This window comes from Mustelus asterias, chromosome 9 (assembly GCF_964213995.1).
Source record: "Mustelus asterias chromosome 9, sMusAst1.hap1.1, whole genome shotgun sequence".
Taxonomy (NCBI): Eukaryota; Metazoa; Chordata; class Chondrichthyes; order Carcharhiniformes; family Triakidae; genus Mustelus; species Mustelus asterias.
The window spans coordinates 111381935-111399403 of record NC_135809.1 but is presented as its reverse complement, the minus strand read 5'-3'; the positions used below and the strand labels follow the sequence as shown (position 1 = coordinate 111399403).

The following is a 17469-nucleotide window of genomic DNA, read 5'->3' as shown; positions in this document are numbered from 1 at the left end:
GTGTGTGACCCACTGGCTCTCGCTCTCTCTCTGTCCGAGTGGGTGACCCACTGGCTCTCTCTCTGGCTCAGTGTGCGACCCACTGTCTCTCTCTCTCTCTGTCCCAGCATGTGACCCACTGGCTCTCTCTCTGTCCCAGTGTGTGATCCACTGGCTCCCTCTGTCCCAATGTGTGATCCACTAGCTCTCTCTCTCTCTGTCCCAGTGTGCGGTCCACTGGCTCCCTCTGTCCCCGTGTGTGATCCACTAGCACCCACTGTCCCAGTGTGTGATCCACTGGCTCTCTCTGTGTCCCAGTATGTGATCCACTGGCTCCCCCTGTCCCAGTGGGTGATCAACTGGCTCTCTCTCTCCGTCCCAGTATGTGATCCACTGGCTCCCTCTGTCCAAGTATGCGATTCACTAGCTCTCTCTCTGTCCCAGTGTGTGATCCACTGGCTCTTTCCCTCTGTCCTAGTGTGTGACCCACTGGCTCTCTCTCTCTCTCTCTCTGTCCCAGCGTGTGACCCACTGGGTCCCTCAGTCTCTATGTCCCAGAGTGTGATCCACTTGCTCTCTCTGTCCCAGTTTGTGATCCACTGGCTCCCTCTGCCCAGTGTGTGATCCACTGGCTCTTTCCCTCTGCCCCAGTGCGTGATTTACTGGCTCTCTTTCTCTGTCCCAGTGTGTGATCCACTGGCTCTCTTTCACTGTCTCAATGTGTGATCCACTGGATCTAGCTGTGTCCCAGTATGTGATCCACTGGCTCTCTCTCTCTCTCTGTCCGAGCGTGTGACCCACTGGCTCTCTCTCTCTGTCCGAGCGTGTGACCCACTGGCTCTCTTTCTCTCTGTCCCAGTGTGTGATCCACTGGCTCCCTCTGTCCCAGTGTGTGATCCACTGGCTCTTTCCCTCTGTCCCAGTGTGTGATCCACTGACTCTCTCTGTCCCGGCGTGTGATCCACTGGCTCTCTCTGTCCCAGTGTGTGATCCACTAGCTCTCTCTCTCTTTGTGTCCCAGTGTGTGATCCACTGACTCCCTCTGTCCCAGTGGGTGATCCACTAGCTCTCTCTCTCTTTGTGTCCCAGTGTGTGATCCACTGGCTCCCTCTGTCCAAGTATATGATCCACTAGCTCTCTCTTTCTGTCCCAGTGTGTGATCCACTGGCTATTTCCCCCTGTCCCAGTGCGTGACCCACTGCCTCACTCTCTCTCTCTCTGCCCCAGCGTGTGACCCACTGGCTCTCTGTGTGTCCAAGAGTGTGTTCCACTGGCTCCCTCTGTCCCAGTGTGTGATCCACTGGGTCCCTCTGTCCCAGTGTGTGACCCACTGGCTCTCTCTGTCCCAGTGTGTGACCCACTGGCTCTCTCTCTGTTCCAACGTGTGACCCACTGGCTCTCTCTGTGTCCCAGTGTGTGATCCACTGTCTCTCTCGCTCTCTGTCCCAGTGTGTGACCCACTGGCTCTCTCTCTCTGTCCAAGTGTGTGATCCACTAGCTCTCTCTTTCTGTCCCAGTGTGTGATCCACTGGCTATTTCCCCCTGTCCCAGTGTGTGACCCACTGCCTCACTCTCTCTCTCTGCCCCAGCGTGTGACCCACTGGCTCTCTGTGTGTCCCAGAGTGTGTTCCACTGGCTCCCTCTGTCCCAGTGTGTGATCCACTGTGTCCCTCTGTCCCAGTGTGACCCACTGGCTCTCTCTGTCCCAGTGTGTGACCCACTGGCTCTCTCTCTGTTCCAATGTGTGACCCACTGGCTCTCTCTGTGTCCCAGTGTGTGATCCACTGTCTCTCTCGCTCTCTGTCCCAGTGTGTGACCCACTGGCTCTCTCTCTCTGTCCCAGTGTGTGACCCACTGGCTCTCTCTCTGCCCCAGCGTGTGACCCACTGGCTCTCTGTGTGTCCAAGAGTGTGTTCCACTGGCTCCCTCTGTCCCAGTGTGTGATCCACTGGGTCCCTCTGTCCCAGTGTGTGACCCACTGGCTCTCTCTGTCCCAGTGTGTGACCCACTGGCTCTCTCTCTGTTCCAACGTGTGACCCACTGGCTCTCTCTGTGTCCCAGTGTGTGATCCACTGTCTCTCTCGCTCTCTGTCCCAGTGTGTGACCCACTGGCTCTCTCTCTCTGTCCAAGTGTGTGATCCACTAGCTCTCTCTTTCTGTCCCAGTGTGTGATCCACTGGCTATTTCCCCCTGTCCCAGTGTGTGACCCACTGCCTCACTCTCTCTCTCTGCCCCAGCGTGTGACCCACTGGCTCTCTGTGTGTCCCAGAGTGTGTTCCACTGGCTCCCTCTGTCCCAGTGTGTGATCCACTGTGTCCCTCTGTCCCAGTGTGACCCACTGGCTCTCTCTGTCCCAGTGTGTGACCCACTGGCTCTCTCTCTGTTCCAATGTGTGACCCACTGGCTCTCTCTGTGTCCCAGTGTGTGATCCACTGTCTCTCTCGCTCTCTGTCCCAGTGTGTGACCCACTGGCTCTCTCTCTCTGTCCCAGTGTGTGACCCACTGGCTCTCTCTCTGTCCCAGCGTGTGACCCACTGGCTCTCTCTCTGTCTCAGCATGTGACCCACTGGCTCTCTCTGTCCCAGTGTGTGACCCACTGGCTCTCTCTCTGTCCCAGCATGTGACCTACTGGCTCTCTCTGTCCCAGCATGTGACCCAGTGGCTCTCTCTCTCTGTCCCAGTGTGACCCACTGGCTCTCTCTCTCTGTCCCAGTGTGTGACCCACTGGCTCTCTCTCTCTCTCTGTCCCAGCGTGTGACCCACTGGCTCTCTCTCTCTCTCCCAGCTTGTGACCCACTGGCTCTCTCTCTCTGTCCCAGTGTGTGAGCCACTGGCTCTCTCTCTCTCTGTCCCAGTGTGACCCACTGGCTCTCTCTGTCCCAGCGTGTGACCCACTGGGTCCCTCTCTCTCTATGTCCCAGAGTGTGATACACTGGCTCCCTCTGTCCCAGTGTGTGACCCACTGGCTCTTTCCTCTGTCCCAGTGTGTGACCCACTGGCTCTCTCTCCATTCCCTGCCACTTACTGACCCCACCTACTGTGACGTCAGCGCGTCCTCGTGCGTGCGCGCCGGCTGGGCATCGGGAGCGTGCGCGGCGGCGGCCAGGGCGGCGGGAGCGCGGAGCCGGGATCAGGTGAGAGCGCGGCCCGGGCCCGGGGTTCAGGCCCGGTCTCCCCGCGCCCCCTCCCCCGGCCCCGGCTGACTGAGAGCCGCCAGCCCGGCACCGGGACACCCGGGCCCCGCCTGACTGAGCAACCCCGCCCCGGGGTGAGAGACCCCGACCCCCCCCCCCCCCCCCACACGGCATTGGCCCTGCCCACAACCCCGCTCCCCCATTCCCCCCGCGCCAGCCGTTGGGGTAATCTCCCCCCCGCCCCTTCACCCCTCTTCGGGTGAGCTGCTCCTGTCCCCGCCGTTCCCCCATCTCCAGGGGTGAGGAGCTCCCCCCCCCATCTTATTCCCAGGGTGCCAGATTCCCCCGTCCCCTTTCCCCCCAGGGTGCCAGATATCCCTGTCCCCTTTCCCCCCAGGGTGCCAGATATCCCTGTCCCCTTTCCCCCCAGGGAGCCAGATTCCCCTGTCCCCTTTCCCTCCAGGGTGCCAGATTCCCCCGTCCCCTTTCCCCCCAGGGTGCCAGATTTCCCCGTCCCCTTTCCCCCCAGGGTGCCAGATTCCCCCGTCCCCTTTCCCCCCAGGGTGCCAGATATCCCTGTCCCCTTTCCCCCCAGGGTGCCAGATATCCCTGTCCCCTTTCCCCCCAGGGTGCCAGATTCCCCCATCCCCTTTCCCCCCAGGGTGCCAGATTCCCCCGTCCCCTTTCCCCCCAGGGTGCCAGATATCCCTGTCCCCTTTCCCCCCAGGGAGCCAGATTCCCCTGTCCCCTTTCCCCCCAGGGTGCCAGATTCCCCGGTCCCCTTTTCCCCCAGGGTGCCAGATTCCCCTTTTCCCCCAGGGTGCCAGATTCCCCTTTTCCCCCAGGGTGCCACATTCCCCTTTTCCCCCAGGGTGCCACATTCCCCTTTTCCCCCAGGGTGCCACATTCCCCTTTTCCCCCAGGGTGCCCCTTTCCCCCCAGGGTGCCAGATTCCCCCGTCCCCTTTCCCCCCAGGGTGCCAGATTCCCCCGTCCCCTTTCCCCCCAGGGTGCCAGATTCCCCCGTCCCCTTTCCCCCCAGGGTGCCAGATTCCCCCGTCCCCTTTCCCCCCAGGGTGCCAGATTCCCCCGTCCCCTTTCCCCCCAGGGTGCCAGATTCCCCCGTCCCCTTTCCCCCCAGGGTGCCAGATTCCCCGGTCCCCTTTTCCCCCAGGGTGCCACATTCCCCTTTTCCCCCAGGGTGCCACATTCCCCTTTCCCCCCAGGGTGCCACTTTCCCCTGTCCCCTTTCCCCCCAGGGTGCCAGATTCCCCCGTCCCCTTTCCCCCCAGGGTGCCACTTTCCCCTGTCCCCTTTCCCCCCAGGGTGCCACATTCCCCTTTTCCCCCAGGGTGCCACATTCTCCTGTTCGCCCCCTGCGCTACTTCATCTGAATCAGTGAAAGATCAAACTTCTTTGTCTTAACAATTGACCCTGCAGAGCTAGTTTAATTTGTGTCAATTTAAATTTGCTTCCTGAGTATAAAGAACTGCAAATGCTGGTGACAACAGCTTCACTCTGTTCTGATAGATCTCAATTATTGTTCAAGAATAATGCATGCCTTCAGGCAGCTTTGCAATTAAAGGATTGCGATCATTGTCACCTGATCAGAGACTGCTACTTATTTCAAAAATGTGCTATATAGTTATGAGCATAAACCCACATTGAAGAATTCTCCTTTGTAGTTAATGTTCTTGCTATTATGATCGCCATTTCCATGCGAAGATAAAAATTGTTTGTCAAGTATACTTAAATGCAGGCACTTAGCCTTCCAGGGCGGTTTCACTATTCAGTAAGATGGTGGTTTATTTGGATTTTAACACTGTGTACCCGTCCTGGGTAATGGCGCGTGATTATCTGGTCATTATCACATTGCTGTTTATGGGAGTTTGCTGTATGCTGATTAGCTGCCTTTTTTTTTTACCTTTACAACACTGACTAAACTGAAGCAGTTCATGTCCAAATGCAGCAAGAGCTGGAGAATATCCAGGCTTGAGGCTGACAAGTGGCAAGTAACAAAGACAAAAAATGCTGGAAAATCTCAGCAGGCCTGACAGCATCTGTGGGGAGAGAATAGAACCAACGTTTCGAATCTTCGTCAAAGCTGAGAGCCGAGGTTTATACTGTTGGGGAGGGTGTGTGGATTTGGACAAAGGGAATGTAAATGACAACGTAGAATCCTTACAGTGCAGAAGGAGGCCATTCGGCCCATCGGGTCTGCACCGACCACAATCCCACTCAGGCCCTATTTCTGTAATCCCACATATTTACCCTGCTAATCCCCCCGACATTAGGGTCAATTTAGCATGGCCAATCAACCTGACCCGCACATCTTTGGACTGTGGGAGGAAACCGGAGCACCCGGAGGAAACCCACGCAGACACGGGGAGAACGTGCAAACTCCACACAGTGACCCGAGGCCAAAATTCAACCCAGTCCCTGGCGCTGTGAGGCAGCAGTGATCCTAACTATTGTGCCACCATGCCGCACACGGGGATACAGAAGGTTGAGAAGGTGCTAAAAGTGTCCATTAAGTGATCAGAATGCGAGAATGGCAGAACACAGTAGCAAGTAACGTTCATGCTGCACAAGTGCCAGGCAATGATCATCGTCAACAGGAAAGATTCTAACCATCACCCCTTGGCATTCAATGGCATTACCATCACTGAATCCTCCACTGTCAACATCTTGAGGGTCACCATTGACCAGAAACTCAACTGGAGTAGCCATATAAATACTGTGGCTACCAGAGCAGGTCAGAGGCTAGGAATCCTGCGACTAGTAACTCGCCCCTTGACGCCCAAAGCCTGTCCAACCTCTAGAAACGTAGAAACTAGAAGCAGGAATAGGCCATTCGGCCCTTTGAGCCTGCTTTTGATCATGGCTGATCAGCGAATTCAATATCCTGATTCCCCCTTTCCCCCATATCCCTTGATCGCTTTAGCCCCAAGAGCGATATCTAATTTCTTCTGGAAATTAGATAATGTTTTGGCCTCAACTACTTTCTGTGGTAGTGAATTCCACACATTCACCACCCTCTGGCTGAAGAAATTTCTCCTCGCCTCAGTTCTAAAAGCTTTACCCTTTATCCTCAAACTGTGAACCCTAGTTCTGGACTCCCCCACCATTGGGAACGTTCTTTCTGAATCTACCCTGTCTAACCCTGTTAGAATTTTATACGTTTCTACGAGATCCCCTCTCACTCTTCTAAACCCCAGTGAATATAATCCTAACCAACTTAGTCTCCCCTCATGACAGACCTGCCATCCCAGGAATCAGCCTGGTAAACCTTTGCTGTACTCCCTCTATAGCAAGGACATCCTTCCTCAGATAGGGACACCAGAACTGCACACATTGTTCCCGTTGTGGCCTCACCAAAGCCCTATACAATTGCAGCAAAACATCCCTATCCCTATACTCAAACCCTCTCGCTATGAAGGCCAACATACCATTTGCCTTCTTTACTGCCTACAAGGCACAAATCAGGAATGTGGTGGAATACTCTCCACTTGCCTGGATGAATGCAGCTCCACAAGAAGCTTGATGCCACCCAGGACAAAACAGCTTGATTGATTGGCATTCATTCCACAAACATTCACTGCCTCCACCATCGGCGCACCGCAGCAGCAGTGTATACCATCTACAAGATGCACTGCAGGAACTTACCAAGACTCCTTAGAGACCACCAAAGGTTAACCACAATACGTTCAGACACAGTGTGTCTGAATCGTGCGCTTAGATTACAACCTCAAAATCAATCCTGGCTTTTGGTTGTAGTAAATGGTATTAACCCTTCATTTTATGTGTGTTTTTGATCATTTAAGAAATGGTTGTGTGCAGGAGATTCAGTTTTGTTGAGCTCATGTCCTTAATGTAGGATGTTTTAAATAGGTTGGCAAATAGTTGTCGCATTCTCACCACAGGTTTTCCAAGAAATACACTGCAGTTCATTGCAGGGCAGTTCTGTCTTCAATGTAAGGACACACTTTAGGGTGTATAAGAACTAGGAGCAGGAGTAGGCCATCTGGCCCCTCGAGCCTGCTCCGCCATTCAATAAGATCACGGCTGATCGTTTCGTGGACTCAGCTCCACTTACCCGCCCGCTCACCATAACCCTTAATTCCTTTACTGTTCAAAAATGTATCTATCCTTGCCTTAAAAACATTCAATGAGGTAGCCTCAACTGCTTCACTGGACAGGGAATTCCACAGATTCACAACCCTTTGTGTGAAGAAGTTCCTCCTCAACTCAGTCCTAAATCTGCTTCCCCTTATTTTGGGGCCATGACCCCTAGTTCTAGTTTCATCTGCCAGTGGAAACAACTTCCCTGCTTCTACCTTATCTATTCCCTTCATAATCTTATACGTTTCTATAAGGTCTCCCCTCATTCTTCTGAATTCCTTTCTGCTGCCACACTTCAGGTGTTAGATCATATCTAATGCACATTCCTGTAATGCCCACCAGGAAGAGGTTTAAAGGTTGTCATTGCAAATGTACAAGCTCTCAGACATCAAATACCAGAGCCATGAAGTCTGCAACCTCTTTATTGATCTGTGTTCAAACACATTCATTGTTTACTTGACATCAGTTAAATTTTGCAACCTTAAAGAGACATGCATACCCTTGAAGAGCACTAATGTTTAGAAATAACTTTGTTTTTCATGATATAAGTTACCTTTCCTTATCCACTGCTGTGAGTAGCACCACGCGAACTTGCTGGGACAATGTGAAAATGGTACATCACACTTTACCTGCCATGTTACACTTTACAGTTTCAGCCATTTTTCTACAAATCAACAAATGTTCATTTGTTAGGGACCCTGAATATCTAAACTGAAATGATAGGACAGGGGAGGGAGAAGCAGCAGCAGTTGAGCGGTCCAGAATGTGGGCCGTAGATAAATGCCTTAAATATAAGATATCAACAGTAGAGGGCAAGAGAAACGTCTTCGCATAATGAGATCTGAAGCTATGCTATTTACTTCCTGCGTTAGTGATTGAAGTAGAAACTATGTCAACATTCAGGATTAGATTGGAGGTGCAGATGAAGGAAAGTCAGAAGCTTTTTCCCAAGGTGGAAGAGTCAATTGGGGAGCATAGGTTTAAGGTGCGAGGGGCAAGGTTTAAAGGAGATGTACGAGGCAAGTTTTTTACACAGAGGGTGGTGGGTGCCTGGAACTCGCTACCGGGGGGAAGTAGTGGAAGCGGATACGATAGTGAGTTTTAAGGGGCGTCTGGACAAATCCATGAATAGGATGGGAATAGAGGGATGTGGTCCCTGGAAGGGTAGGGGGTTTTAGTTCAGTCGGGCAGCATGGTCGGTGCAGGCTCAGAGGGCCGAAGGGCCTGTTCCTGAGCTGTAATTTTCTTTGTTCTTTGAAAATGGGTTGAATGGGAATAGATTGATTATTTGTAATTAGACCAATTGCCTTTTTTTTTGTAGCTTTGAGTTGGCTAGTGAATTGTTCTCTCTGTCATGGCCCTGAGCAGAGTAGAGTTTCAGCATCCTCACTTGACCACACAAAATCACTAATGTATCTGTAAAATCTGCCCTTAGGAAACATGCAGAAACAACCTGCAAATTGATTCTCCCGCTCTCCTTTTCCTTCTCTTCCTGGTGAAGGGTCTGCCTTCATTTGGCTGCTCCCGTCTTTGGAATGGCATAGATCAGGAGCTCACAGTGAGAAAGACCACATAGAAAAACTTGCATTCCATCACTCTCAGATTGACTTACTTAGGAGCACTCTGACCTAAGTTGAAAGGTCATGAGTTCACACTTTTCATTCCAGGACCTCAGCACACAATCTAAACTGGTTCCTTCTGTCCAAGGCTTTAGATCACCATAAAGAACAGTGGCCTCAGCACTTACCATAACAGCACACCACTCACTACCCCCACCTCACCCCTATCACTCACTCTCTCCCCAGAGTGCCCTGTGGCCTCTGGCCATCTCGTAACAGTTCCATTCACGGTTTTCTGTGGTATAGTCAAGTTTTCAGTCTCCCATTCCATGCCCTCCTACCTTGTGATAAGTGTTCAGTCAAAAGCCTTGCTGAAATCTTAATGCATCACATTTACTGGCAATAAGCATCTGTCACTTCCCCAAAGAACTCCACTTAAAGTTTTAGGTTTATTCTCCTCGTGTCTGCGTGGGTTTCCTCCGGGTTAGGTTGATTGGCCAGGTTACAAAATTGCCCCTTAGAGTCCTGGGATGTGTAGGTTAGAGGGATTAGCAGGTAAAATATGTGGGGGTAGGGCCTGGGTGGGATTGTGGTCGGTGCAGACTCGATGGGCCGAATGGCCTCCTTCTGCACTGTAGGGTTTCTATGATTCTATGATTCTACTGTGTCTGCCTGGATTTCCTCTGGGTGCTCTGATTTCCTCCCACAGTCCGAAAGACCTGCTGGTTAGGTGCATTGACCATGTTAACTTCTCCCTCAGTGTACCTGAACAGGCACTGGAGTGTTGCGACTAGGGGATTTTCACAGTAACTTCATTGTAGTGTTAATGTAACCCTACTTATGACAAATAAATAAACTTTAAATAGGAGAACCTTTATTTTGAAACTGTGCTCCCTAATTCGAGACTCCCACATTGAGGAGAAACATTCTCTGACACAGTTCCTGTTTTATTGTATAAGTTAACAAAGTTCACCATGTACCATGATTCAATGAACAGCAAAAGCAGAATAACCAATCATTCACCCCTATTGCTAATAATGGAACCTTGCTGTGCACAAACTTGGGCTGTTGGAATCACTCACGCAAGCGACACTGACCACTTTTGAAGTGCTTTGGAATATCTGTAACGATCTTGCGCTATCTAATTTATTTTCCTTTGGGATGATTTGGGGGCGGGCTGGAGGGGGGGGTGCCAGAATTGCCTCGCGGTGCTGCGTTTTGAAACTGTTTTATATATCTCATTGAACTGTTCGAGAGGATGATTGACAGAACCTTCTCGCCTGTTCCTTTCTCTAAACAGGAGCTTTACAGATGACCCCAATCTAGAACCCGTGGTGAAGCCACCCATCAAGTTGTCCAGTGATGGGTCAGCATATTTCAAATCAAACTCCGGCGGTCTTTAATAAATTGCCGGATCGGATGATGAAGCATGCTGCCCTGATGAGGGAAAGTGGCTTCCTGACTTATGAGGAGTTTCTCGCCAGGGTGGCAGAACTTAACGAAATGTGAGTTTTCCCCTTACTTGGTTTATAAAAATGCATGCTAAATGGTAAAAAGGTAGCACTGCTGACCTAGGGACAGTTTTTATAGTGCGATGGTGCAGTAGTTGAAGTTAACAGCATCCTCTTGCTAACTAAATATAAGAATTGTTGAACGTTGTGCTGGTGCCTACTTGAATGACCTTCATGCTTACGACCGTGTGACTGATTACCAGAGTCAAGTGAGTAGATCACCTGACCAGTCTCTCAGTAAAGAATCACACAGCACAGAAAGGAGGCCATTCATCCCATTGTTTCCGTGTCAGCTCTTTGAAAGAGCCGTCCAATTATTTCCAACTGCTCTAACTCTTTCCCCACAGTCTTGCAAATCTGCTCATTCTCTGCCTAAAGAGAAGTTGAGCTTTTGCCAGTGTGAAGACACAGACTGAATTGTCTTCTATTTCGCATTGTTTCACCATTCATTTCCAGTCGGATGCAGAATGATTGTGTTGGCCCGTGATGTCGGATTGCTTGCACATCCGCGTATTTTTCTTCCTCCCGACCATCAACCGTTCTGGCGTGCAGATGTTGAATGTGCTGCTCTGAACGAAGGGAACTTCCCGAATGTTAATTAACGTTACGGGGAAAGTTTTCCCACTTTTGTGCTTTGGTGGCACGTTTGACTCGCCGGGAGCAAACCGTGGAAACCTGGGGGCATCTTTTACCTGATTTTCCAAACGGTTAACAATTTATTGTCGGAAAGCTACGCGTCCTCTGGACTTTTCAGTTATGTGCTTCCGGCAGGCGAGGTTTCCCTGTTGGGAGCCTGAAAAGTCGGAAAATGACCCCATGCATTTTTTCACATCGGAATTTCAGAGTATTCTGTTTTTGTTGAGATGTTCTCATCAGGAAATTATTTTTCTTGTAAACTCTGACATCAGACAAAGTTTCCTTTCAAGATGTTGTGGGGATTTATTTTCTTACAAACTCGCGCGTTGCTACGACAATCCAGTCACACTTCCCTATAAAGTATTAACTCATATCATCACTATTTCTTAAGCTCAATTTTCATTTCCACTTACATTTCAGTTGCCTTGGGATATTTTTCTACATTAAAGGAGCTATAAAAACACAAGTTGTTCTAATTTCATAGAATCCCTACAGTGCAGAAGGGGGCCGTTTGGCCCACCGAACCTTCACCAACAACTATCCCACCCAGGCCATATCTTTGTATCCCCATGTATTTACTCTGCTAATCTCCCTGACATTAAGGGTCAATTTACCATGGCCACTCAACCTAACTCGCACATCTTTGGAGTGTGGGAAGAAACTGGAGCACCTGGAGGAAACCCACGCTGACACGGAGAGAATGTGCAAACCCCACACAGACAGTGACCTGAGGCTAGAATTGAACCCGGCTCCCTGATGCCGTGAGGCAGCAGTGCTAACCACTGTGCCACCCATGTGTGTTAGATGCTTTCCATGCTTTTGTCCCACTGTTTTAAAATATTTCATTCTCCCTCGTCCGAAAGATACTAGTCACTGAAAACCTGCTCCCAGATGCTCGGGGCGGCACGGTAGCACAGTGGTTAGCACTGCTGCTTCACAGCTCCAGGGACCTGGGTTCGATTCCCGGCTTGGGTCACTGTGTGGAGTTTGCACATTCTCCTCGTGTCTGCGTGGGTTTCCTCCGGGTGCTCCGGTTTCCTCCCACAGTCCAAAAATGTGCGGGTTAGGTTGATTGGCCATGTTAAAATTGCCCCTTAGTGTCCTGGGATGCGTAGATTAGAGGAATTAGCGGGTAGAATATGTAGGGATATGGGGGTAGGGCCTGGGTGGGCTTGTGGTCGGTGCAGACTCGATGGGCCGAATGGCCTCTTTCTGTACTGTAGGGTTTCTATGATTCTATGTTGCTGTTCCTGAGCTCACCATTAACTTGCATCCAATCACAGAGAGTGCACAGAAACAGGCCATTCGGCCCAGGTGGTCTATACCGCACACAGCCCTGCCTGCACTCTATCAGCATACCCTTCTATGAACAGTAATTGTCCTTATTTCCTGTCCTTTGCTCTTTTACTTTCAGAACCAACTGCAATTTGTGCTTTCATCACTTCAGTGTAAATAGCTCTGCAGATGTTTTAAATCAGAGATTGTCTTTTATTTGTTTACTCAAGGGATGCGTATGTCACTGGCAAGGTCAACATTTATTGGCCTTCCTCAGATGCACCGAACTGAGGTGCAAGTGGAATGAACATTGATCTAAAAAAGTGGAGTATATGAGGTGATATGGGTTAATACTTCATAATCAAGAAGGATGCTGGTGAGCCACCCTCTTGAGATGTTGTAGTCACGTGGTATTGTTCCTAGACCTACTTGTAGTAGTTTGATGCAACTGTGTGGCTTGCTTCAAAAACAGAAAATGCTGGAAAACCTCAGCAGGTCTGACAACATCTGTGGAGAGAGAATCGAGCCAACATTTTGAGTCAGGATGGAATGATCCTTCATTAACTGACGAAGAGTCATCCTGACTTGAAACATAGGCTCGATTCTCTCTCCACAGAGGCTGTCGGACCTGCTGAGATTTTCCAGCATTTTCTGTTTTTGTTTCAGATTTTTGTCTTTGTCCGTGTGGCTTGCTTTGCTATTTCAGAAGGCAGTTAAGAGCCCATCACATTGCTGTGGATTGGAAATCATGAATAGGCCCAGACTATATCCCTCCTCCTTTATCTTTAAAAACTGCTGTTTGACCGTTGTTGAGTTCTCTCTCTCTTTTCCTGACTCCCTTATGCTGGAAATATGCCATTTCTTGTGACGGCCTCCACTGACTGTGCTGGTGAGGCCCATGCAGGAGGAATGTCTATTTGCATAAAGAACCCAAGGGTGATGGTGTCCATCACATCACATCAGTGTTACAAAGAGGTCGGGGGGGGAATCTGATAGGTTTCGTAATTAAAAACGTGGAATTATTTGCTGAATAGATAATTGAAGTCCCATTCTAAGGTTAAATATATCTGTACCAAGTCTTTTACAACCAGAGAAATGTTATTGTTCTGGCTTTTCTACCCCTTGTAGCACAGAAAGACTGACTATTGGGCAAGAGAAATGCTTATTGTTTGAAGTACAGCCTGGATCTGACTCCTCGGCACTTTGGAAAGTCATTGTTAGGATTGTTAGCTCGAAGGTATGTAAAAAGCAGTTATTATATAAACTATTAGACTATATATTAAACTATTTAACCACTTTAATGCTACTTTAAGCAAAATGGATATACATTGTATATCCACTCTCGACATGATTCGAATTGTTTTTTTAATTTGATAGTCAGCACTGGTGTTAAATTTAAAGGTGGTGTGATTTTTGATGCTTTATCAAGAACCCCCGTTGAAACATTGATTCAGAGAGTGGGAAAGTCTGCATTTATGTTCACAGCTCTTCTCGAAGCCCTTCTCAATTAATTGCTTTAAGTTTAACCACTCTTGTTATATAGCCAAATAGAACAATAAATTTGCACACAGCTGCATCCCACATATTACAAAAGAGACGAATGACTGGTCAGTCTGTGTGGGGTGGGGGGGGGGGGGGGGGGGGGGTGGGGGGGGGGGGGGTGGTGGAGGGGGGGGTGGGGGGGTTGCGGGGGCGGGGGAATGTTGGGTAGCCTCCCTGCAATAATCCACTGGATATTCTGTCTGGGCAGTGGCCGAATCTGAGTGCGACACTGCCACATTACTGAGCTAGTTTCTGTACTCCGCTCTCCCGGAGTGAGGCTGGAACCCACAGCACGGCATCTCACCTGAGACTACTATCAAATTGAACTAAACTCCTCACATCGATCCAATGGAAATCTGTTGATAATAGCTTTGGCCACAGAATGTCAGATGTTTCGTTAGTGAGTTATAGGCATCTGAACCGCAGAATGATAAACATGGTAAAACAAATCATCTTAATTATCGCAAACCTACAATCAATTCAAAGGGAACATTAGCAAAAACATCCCTTGGCGCACACTGTGTTGTGGAGTTCTCCAACACAAACTGTTCTTGAAGCAACCTCTTCTCAAAGAGGTTTCAATTCTTCCAGCTTTAACTAATTGCTTGTAAAATAGACTGTGGTGGGATTAGAGTAGCTGGTTCATGGTATAACAGATTCTCTCAGCCTTCTACCAGTGCTACTTTATTCCCGCTTTATCTGTTCCTTCATTTTTGGAATATTACCAGATAGTCGTTTAGCGGAACAGAACTTGAGTATGGCTGAAAAAAAGATGCATATTAGTGAGAGGCAACATGGTTTTGTGAAGGGGAGGTCGTGTCTCACAAACTTGATCGAGTTTTTCGAGGAAGTGATGAAGATGATTGATGAAGGTAGGGCAGTGGATATTGTCTACATGGACTTCAGTAAGGCCTTTGACAAGGTCCCTCATGGCAGACTGGTGCAGAAGGTGAAGTCACATGGGATCAGAGGTGAGCTGGCAAGGTGGATACAAAACTGGCTCGGTCATAGAAGACAGTGAATAGCAGTGGAAGGGTGCGTTTCTGAATGGAGGGCTGTGATAAGTAGCGTTAATAACTGACAAAGGGGCAGCGCTCCGAAAGCTAATGGCGTATGCTACCAAATAAACCTGTTGGACTTTAACCTGGTGGTGTTAAAACTCTTACTGTATTTACCCCAGTCTAACACCAGCATCTCCACATCATAAGTAGCGCTCCTCAGGGATCAGTGCTGGGACCTTTACTGTTTGTAATATATATAAATGATTTGGAGGAAAATGTAACTGGTTTGATTAGTAAGTTTGCGGACGACACAAAGGTTGGTGGATTTGCGGGAAGCGATGAGGACCATCAGAGGATACAGCAGGATATAGATCGGTTGGAGACTTGGGCAGAGAGATGGCAGATGGAGTTTAATCCGGACAAATGTGAGGCAATGCATTTTGGAAGGTCTAATACAGATAGGAAATATACAGTAAATGGCAGAACCTTTAAGAGTATTGATAGGCAAAGGGATGGACTTTAGTAAAGCGTTTGACAAAGTCCCTCATGGTAGGCTGGTGAAAAAGGTTGGATCTCATGGGATAAAGGGGGAGGTGGCTAGATGGGTGGAGAACTGGCTTGGTCATAGAAGACAGAGGGTGGTAGTGGAAGGGTCTTTTTCCGGCTGGAGGCCTGTGACTAGTGGTGTTCCGCAGGGCTCTGTATTGGGACCTCTGCTGTTTGTGATTTAAATAAATGATCTGGAAGAAGGAGTAACTGGGGTGATCAGTAAGTTTGCGGACGACACAAAACTGGCAGGACTTGCAGATAGTGAGGAACATTGTCAGAGGCTACAGAAGGATATAGATAGGCTGGAAATTTGGGCAAAGAAATGGCAGATGGAGTTCAATCCTGATAAATGCGAAGTGATGCATTTTGGTGGGAATAATGTAGGGAGGAGCTACACGATAAATGGAAGAACCATAAAGGGTGTAGAGACGCAGAGGGACCTGGGTGTGCAAGTCCACAGATCCTTGAAGGTGGCGTCACAGGTGGAGAAGGTGGTGAAGAAGGCATATGGCATGCTTGCCTTTATAGGACGGGGCATAGAGTATAAAAGTTGGGGTCTGATGTTGCAGATGTATAGAACGTTGGTTCGGCCGCATTTGGAATACTGCGTCCAGTTCTGGTCGCCACACTACCAGAAGGACGTGGAGGCTTTGGAGAGAGTACAGAGGAGGTTTACCAGGATGTTGCCTGGTATGGAGGGGCTTGGTTATGAGGAGAGATTGGGGAAACTGGGGTTGTTCTCCTTGGAAAGACGGAGGATGAGGGGCGACTTAATAGAGTTGTATAAAATTATGAAAGGCATAGATAGGGTGAACGGTGGGAAGCTTTTCCCCGGGTCGGTGGTGACGTTCACGAGGGGTCATAGGTTCAAGGTGAAGGGGAGGAAGTTTAACACAGATATCAGAAGGACATATTTTACACAGAGGGTCGTGGGGGCCTGGAATGTGTTGCCGGGCAAGGTGGTGGAGGCGGACACACTGGGAACGTTTAAGACTTATCTAGACAGCTATATGAACGGAGTGGGAATGGAGGGATACAAAAGAGTGGTCTAGTTTGGACCGGGGAGCGGCGCGGGCTAATTGTTCTTTGTTTCTCGTTTCAAGGCTTCATTCTATGATCATCTTGCTGGTGCCAGTACAGAGCGAGACTGCGGATAGTTGGGAACCTGTCTCGGGGGCAGGGAATTCAGATGGTGTTCGTAAAGCAGAAGTGGAAATGAATAGGGTTGGGAAGCATTTGCTGATCAGGGCCAGTGTGATCTCCTGGACTCGTTTCGATCGCCTCAGGGGGTCGGAGAGGAATTTCCCAGATTTGTTTTCCCCATATTGGCCCTAGGGTTTTCAGTCTGGGTTTTCGCCTCTCCCTGGAGATCACATGGTCTGGAATGGGGGGGTGGGGGTGAGTAAATAGGTTGTGATGAACAAAGCATCGTAGCTGTGAGGGACAGCTCGGTGGATAGGATATTAGGATATAGATAGGCTGGAAAATTGGGCGGGGATCCTGGATTCAGGATTCAATCCTGGACCGGGGAGCGGCGCGGGCTTGGAGGGCCGAAGGGCCTGTTCCTGTGCTGTATTGTTCTTTGTTCTTGTTCTTGTTCTTGGATCTGAGTGTACAGGTACACAGGTCACTGATAGTGGCAATGCAGGTGGGGAAGGTAGTCAAGAAGGCATAGGGCATGCTTGCCTTCATCGGCCGGGACATTGAGTTTAAAAATTGGCAAGTCATGTTGCAGCTTTATAGAACCTTAGTTAGGCCGCACTTGGAATATAGTGTTCAATTCTGTCGCCACACTACCAGAAGGATGTGGAGGCTTTGGAGAGGGTACAGAAAAGATTTACCAGGATGTTGCCTGGTATGGAGGGCATTAGCTACGAGGAGAGGTTGGAGAAACTTGGTTTGTTCTCACTGCAACGATGGAGGTTGAGGGGCAACCTAATAGAAGTCTACAAGATTACAAGAGGCATGGACAGAGTGGATAGTCAGAAGCTTTTTACCCAGGGTGGAAGAGTCAATTACTAGGGGGCACTGGTTTAAGGTGTGAGGGGCAAGGTTTAAAGGAGATGTATGGGGCAGATTTTTTACACAGAGGGTGGTGGGTGCCTGGAACCCGTTGCCGGGGGAGGTAGTGGAAGTGGATACGGTAGTGACTTTTAAGGGGC

At 49.5% G+C, this 17469-nt stretch overlaps 1 protein-coding gene across 1 annotated transcript in view; it reads left to right on the top strand.

The window, feature by feature from the left end:
- Window positions 1–3042: 3042 nt before the first annotated feature.
- The window catches only part of rnf141 (ring finger protein 141), a 32327-nt gene continuing 17900 nt past the window's right edge, over window positions 3043–17469 (top strand). The window contains exons 1-3 of the mRNA XM_078220861.1: window positions 3043–3113; window positions 10094–10298; window positions 13344–13452. Of these exons, the coding sequence (XP_078076987.1) occupies window positions 10156–10298; window positions 13344–13452 (252 nt within the window). The 5' untranslated portion in view covers window positions 3043–3113; window positions 10094–10155. The remainder of the gene's footprint in view (window positions 3114–10093; window positions 10299–13343; window positions 13453–17469) is intronic.